Consider the following 8,334-nt stretch of genomic DNA (forward strand, 5'->3'; position numbering starts at 1 on the left):
GGACACTGCCTCCCCCATCAAGTGCTGTCCTTGTCCCCAAGCCTGATGGACCCACTGCCCCGGGCTCCTCCCTCCCAGCACCCCATCTGTGCTGCTAGCAGGGTCCCCCCCCCACTGACTCTGTACCCTGGCTGAAGGGCTCCTCTTCCAACTGGTCTTCCTTCTGGGCCCCGACCAGACAAAGCCGACGCCCAGCTCTTCCTGGAAGCAGATGCCTGGGTTCCTGCAGGGCACCACTATGGGCAGGGGGACGGATGGGGGACAAGGTGCAGACACACGTCCCTCCCTGTGCTCAGGAAGCTAACATGTCTGTGGAAAGAAGGCGCTGCCCTGGGGGGTTATCCTGAGACTGGGCGCCCCCTGCAGAGGGTCAGAGAGTCAGGGGGCAGTGTGTTGCAGGGACAATGACCAAGGACCACCACACCCCTCCTGTCCTCAAAGAGGACGAACAGCTCTCTTGCCCTCTCCAGCCATTCATGCAGCCCTGACAACAGCACAGAATCAGAAATCTCTTTCCCACAGACCAGCCAGAGTGATGGGACTTTAGCCTAAGACGTTCTTCTGTTGAATCACAGCTTCCACGTCCCCCAGAACAAACCTGTATGCGTTTGCCGGGGCAGCTGTCACAAAGTCCCACAGACTGAGTGGTTTCCACACCGGATGCTGATTGTCCCCCAGTCCCGGAGGCTGGAAGTCCAAGGTCAAGGTGCCAGCAAGGGCTGCTTCCTTCTGAGGCTGCGAGGGAGAGTGGGTCCCCAGCCTCTCTCCTGGCTTCTGGGGATTTGCTGGCATCTGTGGCATCCTTATCTTCATTTGCTTCATCCTGATCTCAGCCTGCATCGTGGCGTGGCCTCCTCCCTGTGCACCTGTCTGTGTCCCATTTCCCCCTCTTTATCGCCAGTCACATTGGATGGGGTCCATCCCGCTCCAGTAAGACCTCATCTTAACTAGTTACACCTGCCTCAGCCCTGTTTCCAAATCATGTCACATTCTGAGGACCTAGGGGTTAGGATCTCAGCATATGAACTGGGGGTCACTGCCCCGACTCTGCGTGTGTGAGCTCAGGGACTGTGGGCCGTCCGCTCCTGCACTAAGACAGCACAGTGCTTGTGGGTGCTTGGTGGGTGGCCCCTGACTTCTCCGGGCCGGGGACAGGAGCACACATGGAGACCACAGCTCGCTGTCCCCCCCCCCGCCCCACTCTGCCCAATGGGGGCCTTGTACGTGTGTGTAGACCACATGGGCTGCCTGTCCACACTCCATCCACACCCTGCGGACAGCTGCTCCCTGCCTCACCTCAGCCTCGGGTGCACAGAGCTGCAGGAAGGCCCCAGGCCCACCCTGGGGGGCGAGTGCGGGGACAGGTCTGTGCAGGCTCTGGATGTGGGCCGGACATTCTGGAGTGCCAGGCGCCCAGCACGGGGCGGCGGGAGGGTGTGGAAGCAGGTGGCATGTTGCTTGTTTCCGTGGCTTCCTGGCCCGCGGGGAGAGATGTGATGGGAGGGGGCCGAGGGGGACCGTCTGAAGTGCCAGGGGCCCCTCAGGGCTGAGGCAGTGCTGTGCAGACGCTGGCTGAATGCGGATGGTCGCCCTCCCGACTCAGCCACGCCCGCTGAGGCTGGGATACCAGGGGTACCAAGGGCCGGGGTACCAGGCCCTTGGGTCACAGAACCCCAAGCGAAACTCAACCATAGCCAGTTTCTGGCCGTCACGGCCCAGAATGGGGAGCCGAGGGCTGCTGATCCCATTGGCTTGTCTTTGTGCCCCAAGCCCCCTGCCAGGACCCCACAGGGACCTGACTTTATATCTTTAGAAGATTCTCCAGATCTAAGACTGAACGCTCTCTTGGTGAGGCCTTGGGGACAGGGCCCTGGGGCCGAGGTGGTGCAGCTGACTGGGGAGGGCACAACAGAGAAGCTTCACCGAGTAGCAGTGACTGAGCCATTCTAAAGGGTGACTGTGAATCAAATTCTAAGAACAGGGGTCTGGTTTTACACACAGGACCCGAGGCCCAGTTCCCACCACAGGGATTCCAGCTGTTTCCTCACTCCCTTTGTCCCTGCCTGGGTTCCCAGCCCAGTGTCTCAGTCTCGGCCCTTCCAGACTCTCAGAGGACTGGGGTCCAGGGCGACCACACTGTGCATGGCTGCCCCGGTGTGCCCAGCACTGGCTAGTGTCCCCTGACGCCCTGTGGCCTTGACTCTGGCCTGACTACCTGCGGTCTTCTTGCTGGAAGGGGCCTTGGCCCGCTGGGGGAGGCCGGGGACCTGCTTGCTGGGAGCACTTAGGAAGTCACAGCTAATCTGCGTCCCAGATTGGAGAGGAAGTCGGTGCCCCTCTGTTGGTACCACTTTCAGATAACAATCAAAGATGAAGGAACAGTGCCAGGAGAAGGAACCAAGGAAGGTACTTTATATAGACTCTCAGCCCAGGTTCTAAGGAGGTTTTCCCTGGAAAGACTCATAATTTGATAATGAAGTAATTAGCAAAGTAAGTTAAACTACACAGTAATGACCCTGAGTAGTAGTAATGCATTTCACTTGGTTTCTTACTTGTTCCATTTGCAAAATTAATTTTTTAAAAAAAAGAGTGACAAAAAAAACCCCCAAGAAAATCAGAAGCAATGAAATTTCTGGAGGGGGTCACCCCATCTTGCATAGAACACAGACCATTCCTCTCTGACACACAGATGGGTCTTTGTCCCTTTGTTACTGGGATTAGCGGAGAAGTTCCCCCACCAAGTATGGGTGGCCTCTCCAGCATCAAAATCACTGTCTCTCGGATCAGTGCGGAGTATTTTGGACAGCAGTCAGCGTCACACTATAAATCACAAACAGATGTTTGGCCTGGCCAAATGCTGAATAAACTAACAAACCACCGTCCCTGTTCTTAATTCTGGTTAATCAGGATCCCTCTCTTCTGCTTTCCTCCTCGGTAAGAGCATCAGCAGAGATGGTCCAGATGTGCCCCAGCCCCGGGGGAGGCCCATGTTGGGGGCTGACCAGTGCCACTGCTCCGTGAGCAGCATTGCTGAGGGGGGGGGACCCCGATTTCTCAGCAGACAGGCAAGGGGGAGCCAGGTGGGAACACCAGTGCCCTCTGGAAATGGGCAACGCCTCCCCCGTGGACCACGGTGAGCACACTGCACTCAGGTTAACGTGAGGTGGAAGGGTCCTTTCAGCCAGCCAGCCAGCGGCCGTGGGAGGAGCAGGGCTGAGGGGACCCACGGTGTGCAGATTAACATCTGTTCCCTGAGGCGTTCTCTCAAAAGATGCCTCACTCTAGGGCTCTCCTAGAGACACAAGTAAATATTTCAGGATCACATGATGCACAATTAATAATTTGGGCACTTGGGGTAAAAAAACTTCCCAGGTGATTCTGATGTGCAAAGATTGAAAACTGCTCTAGAGAAAAGATGGCGTATATGCCACAAACAGTATTTGTGATAAAAGACCGAAAACAGCACAAATGTCCCATCAATAGGAGAAAAGACAAATATATGTGGTATATCCTGGTAAAAATGAAGGAAACTGACATGTATCTACATATTTATCAGGAAGAGAACATAAAAACATTGAATGAAAAGTCAAGCTGGAGAATGCAGTAGGAGAGCATTCCTCTAAAATTCAGAAAACATATAAATATGCTGTATCCTGTTCACGGGTCCGGTTATGTTACAGTGAAAATATAAAAATGTGGACTAGAAACAGACACAGCGATTTCATGATGGCGGTCGCACTGGGGGAGAATTCGGGACTGGAACTCTGGAGAGGACCCTGAGGTGTCGTCAATCATATTCATGTTGTTTTGGCTCTTTGACAAAAATTAAAATACCTGAAACAAATTTAAAAAACTAAAATAAATGATGTGGGCACTTGGGGTGAGGTGAAACACGAGAAGATGCGTTGCACAGTCCTTGGGGGTCCCCACCCCTCAACGCCCTCTGTTTTTACTGATTGGATGTAATTGTAGGAGATGCGCCCATAAGGCAGCTGGGAGGATCGTGATGTCACTAGCTGCCCCTTTAAAAATAATATTTTAAAATTAGACCCAGTGATGACTGAGGCTTAAGCTGAGCAGTTCAGTGTCCTGGCAGGTCGCACTCTTACCTGCTCAGAATCTAAAGCTGCCGAGGAAGGTAGGGCACAAGACGGGCACTCAGCCTTCCCTCCTCCAGTGTCACAGCCAGGACCAAACCCCTGGGGTGCAAGGACCTAGTCCCTTGTGTCAAAAGTGGCCTTGTCTCAGGGGATGTGGGGTGGAGCTCAGTGGTAGAGAGCATGCTTAGCATGCACAAGGTCCCGGGTTCAATCCCCAGTCCCTCCATTAAAAAAAAAATGACCTTGTCTCAACAAGCAAGAGCTGGGCCAGGAGGGACCCTGAGTGGGGAGGGACCGCGGGCCAAAGGGAGCTGGGAGCCGCTCCAGTCCCCGGAGGCCCCAAGAGAGGTGGGAACCTGGGCCTTGCAAGCCTGGGTGGGGCCGGTGAAGGCTTCCTCTTAAAGACCTTGATCTTCAGGGAAAATTTCTAGAAAACAAAGGCCACAGCACTGTGGCTCGATCCTTTTCTTCCCTTTCTGAGGGCAGCTAAGAATGACACAGACCTGCGTGTTTTCCCTTTATCGCTGCTTACCAGAGGGGCCTGGGACCCAGTCCTGCAGCAGGGACAAGACGGGGCTTGATGAGGCCATGCGATGGGTTTGCCAGGGACAGGGGCTTCCGGGGATGCAGGACTTCGGTGCTGAACCAGGACAGTCCTGGGCAAACCGGACGGGTCCATCCCCATGGCCATGCCCCCCACACCGATGCCCCCGCCCTGCCCTGGGTCAGCCCTTCAGTTCCCAGGCCTCAGGGGAGCCCCGCCCTGGGGTCCCAGCCCCCAATCCAGGCCCAGAAGGCCCGAGGGCCAACCTGAGTCCCTCGGGGCCCGCGGAGCAGGCCGCCTGCCCGCCTCACTGCGCAGACACTGATGTTGGTGACCGCCTGCTGTGGCCACCCGGTCCCTCTGCTTTCTTCTAAAGGCAGGAGGAAAGGCAGGAGTCGGTCCGTCCAGGCCTCCGGGGCCTTGAGCCAAACGCCACCCGTCCTGCGCTCGTCCGGCCCCCTGGTGGAGGGCCACCCGGCCTTCCTGCAGACGTCCACATCGGTCCACGAGCTGGCCCAGAGGCTCTCGGGCAGCCGGCTGTCCCTGCACACCTCGGCCGCCTCCCTGCACTCGCAGCCCCCGCCTGTCACCACCACCGGCCACCTGAGCGTCCGTGAGCGGGCCGAGGCCCTCATCCGGTCCAGCCTGGGCTCGTCCACCAGCTCCACCCTGAGCTTCCTCTTCGGCAAGAGGAGCTTCTCAAGCGTTCTGGTCATTTCCGGACTGTCCGCCGCAGAGGGTGGCAACACCAGTGACACCCAGTCATCCAGCAGCGTCAACATCACCATGGGCCCTTCGGCCAGGGCCGCCGGCCAGCCTGCACGGGTAAGGGGCTCGGCGGGCGGGCTCCTGGGCTCCTGACCCCGGTCCACCGGCCCGCAGGCTCCCATCGCCTTCCCCACAGGGTCCCCAGAGTAAAACACTGATCACCACATCCCCCAAATCTGGGAGACAACTGTGTTTCCTCAGGGGCCTGTCACCCAGATAGGGCGATGCTTTCCTTCATCCAAGTACACAAGGTTTTTACAAGTAATTTGCAATAGTTTTCATTTGCAATACAAGTATTTAATAGTAAGAACATATAAGTATACACACCAATAGATAAAATATTTTCTTTTGAGCAAAATCATCTTTATAGGTAATATGTAATAGCTATCAAAGTAATGCCACAGTGTCCCAGAGTGTTTTGTTATCCCAAATTTATTCCATGCAGAATAATGACATTCCAAGAAGAAAGAAAACTGTAAAGGGTTTGAAAATTGAAGATAAGAAATTTTTTTAACAACTCCAATTATACTGGAAAAACAGATGAATTAGAAGCACGTATATTGTTAGTGCGTCACACTGCGTGAAGTGTGAGTGACTGTGTGAGTTTGGGTCCCGCAGGGAAACACACCCGATCCACAGTGAGGGCAGGTGATTAGACCAGAGGCGGTCTGGCCCTGCTCTGAGGCAGACAGGAGACAGAGCACATGATGATGCCTGGGCAGGCGCTGTCAGCTGGTGCCTGATGACAGCGTTCCCCGCTTTGCCCTGACCTGGGATGGGGGGGTGTCCTCACTGGTCCCTGCAGCCGGAGACTTATTTCCTTCTCTTTCACATTCCCCTGGCCCAAGGGAAAGGACACACATTCACTCCCACCCACCAGATTTCACTGTAAAGCTGCCAGGATGGCCTTCAGCTTCAGGTGTTCAAACGGTAGGCAGAGTTTTGACGATTCACCCGAAGAGACAGTTGCTCAGCCATAGCTCCAGGTTAGCTGGCGCTGGATGAACACTGGAGCTTCACAAGTAAGGAAGTTGGTGAACACCTGGCAGTTCTCTGCTGTACTGGGGAGGGAGGGGAACAGAGGACAGTGAGGCAGAAAGCAGGGCCAGCCTGGAGATTTCCCTGCTCCTTTTCTAAGTTCACACGCTCTCCTGCCAGCGGGGAAGCAGGGAGCCAGGCCTGCTGGGCCTTTGGTTCCGTGTGGAGGTATCTGGAGGTGGATGAGGGGGACAAGCCCTCCAGGCGGGGTCCCTACCCCCCCAACTCCCAGACCCCCAGGAGAAGCAGGAGTGGTGCACTCGGCCACCCCGAGACCGAGGCCAGCATGAGCTGCCCTAAGAGCAGCCACGGGGCCGCAGCAGTGGTGAGCCGCTTTCAGGGCGGGGCTTATGAGCATCCCGGAGCCCCCGTTACTTCAGGACTTTGATGAAGTTCAGTTAGGTAACTAAACGGAAACGGACAGCCTTCCCTTTCCCCTTCCTCAGTAAGTGCCCACACTATCACACCAGTCCGACAGCCACCAGTCTGGTTTCAGTCTGTGGCTATAGTCTTGGGATTCGGCAAATTCTCTTTCCCTCTCTCCAACAAGGATGGCTGGGTCCTTGGGACTAAACGTAGCCAGAATAAAATGCCTCTGTATTACTGTGCAGGGTCAAACCGGCAGAACTTAGCACCTACGCAGGGCAAAGTGTAAAGGAAGTGACATTGCCTCAAACCCGGGAAATCTGGGCTCACTTACGACCTTTTACCCAAGATCAGCACTTTCCAGATTACCTGGGCCCAGCTCCCTGTGTGCAGAGGCAGCCCCCTCACTAAGTCAGATACGTGGTTTGGGCTGCGTGCCCCTTCCTTGAAGGCCCCTCTTTAGTCCTCTGTGGCTGGACCTGACTCCAGACTCCGACCCCAGGTTCTTGCAACACTATGGGTTGGTACCTACGGCCCTGGGGGTGGCAGGTGGGAGAGGCAGGCAAGTTTGCTGACTTACCACTCGCTGTTTCTCTTTGGAAGCACTTCTCTGAGCCTTGTGACCCCACTGAGGCCACCACCGAGCAGGAGCCACTTCGAGACCGCCCTCTGGCTGGGGCCGGGGCGGAGAACCTCGGGGTGATCTGCAGAAGAGCGAGCCAGGAGGACATGGGCCTGGACGACACCGCCTCCCAGCAGAGTGCTTCAGACGAGCAGTAGCGGAGCCGCGTGGTGGGGGAGGGGCCCCGTGGTCGGGGAGGGATGGAATTTCCAGTTTTCTCTTTCTAAAAAGAACGGATGATGCGACCCTGGAGCTGTCCTGTAGAATCTGGGAGCTGTGCAGAAAACAAACTTTATCTTCGGTTCTCGAAAAACATCTCACCTGATGCAAACAGGTCTTGACATCAAGCCTCCTTCCTGCCAAGCACGGCCCTGGGCGCTCACGGCCCCAGAGCGGTGGGATGCGGGGGCACAGAACACTTTCTAGTACTGGAAAATTCAAACAAAAGCCATGTAACATCTTAAGACATCTCAAGTAGAGCACATAAATAAGTCTTTCCCGCCCTGGGGAACTTAGACCGCTGCATGCTGAACAACTGGCATTTTAGGCGTTACGGTGACCGAGCCCACGCAGCACGTATCACGCCATCAGCTGGTCAAATGCGCTGATGTTCAGTCTACGTTTAGAGAAAAATCTCACTTCTTTATAATATTCATGCAGATGTTAAGCTTCACTGCAAGGAACGTGATGGAGCATGCAGTCACGTCCAAAGCATCCTATGGAAGAAGCCAACCGTCCCCAGCAACATGAGTGCAGAAGTCTAGTCCGCGCGGGGCGTGGAGAGCCACCTCGGAATGATGTGCTCACTGCAGCCAGAGCGCCTTCCTGCCGGAAGCCAGGCCCCGGCTCGCCGGGGCTCCTGTGTGCTTCCCAGGAACGTAGGCTTGTTTCCAAGC

General features: G+C 55.7%; 1 protein-coding gene across 1 annotated transcript in view; it reads left to right on the plus strand.

Moving 5' to 3' along the window:
• PCNX2 (pecanex 2) overlaps window positions 1-8,334 on the plus strand; it is a 233,437-nt gene extending 225,103 nt beyond the window's left edge. Inside the window, exons 30-31 of the mRNA XM_032490546.1 lie at window positions 5,021-5,469; window positions 7,420-8,334. Of these exons, the coding sequence (XP_032346437.1) occupies window positions 5,021-5,469; window positions 7,420-7,596 (626 nt within the window). The 3' untranslated portion in view covers window positions 7,597-8,334. The remainder of the gene's footprint in view (window positions 1-5,020; window positions 5,470-7,419) is intronic.

Source organism: Camelus ferus, chromosome 11 (assembly GCF_009834535.1).
Source record: "Camelus ferus isolate YT-003-E chromosome 11, BCGSAC_Cfer_1.0, whole genome shotgun sequence".
Classification (NCBI taxonomy): Eukaryota; Metazoa; Chordata; class Mammalia; order Artiodactyla; family Camelidae; genus Camelus; species Camelus ferus.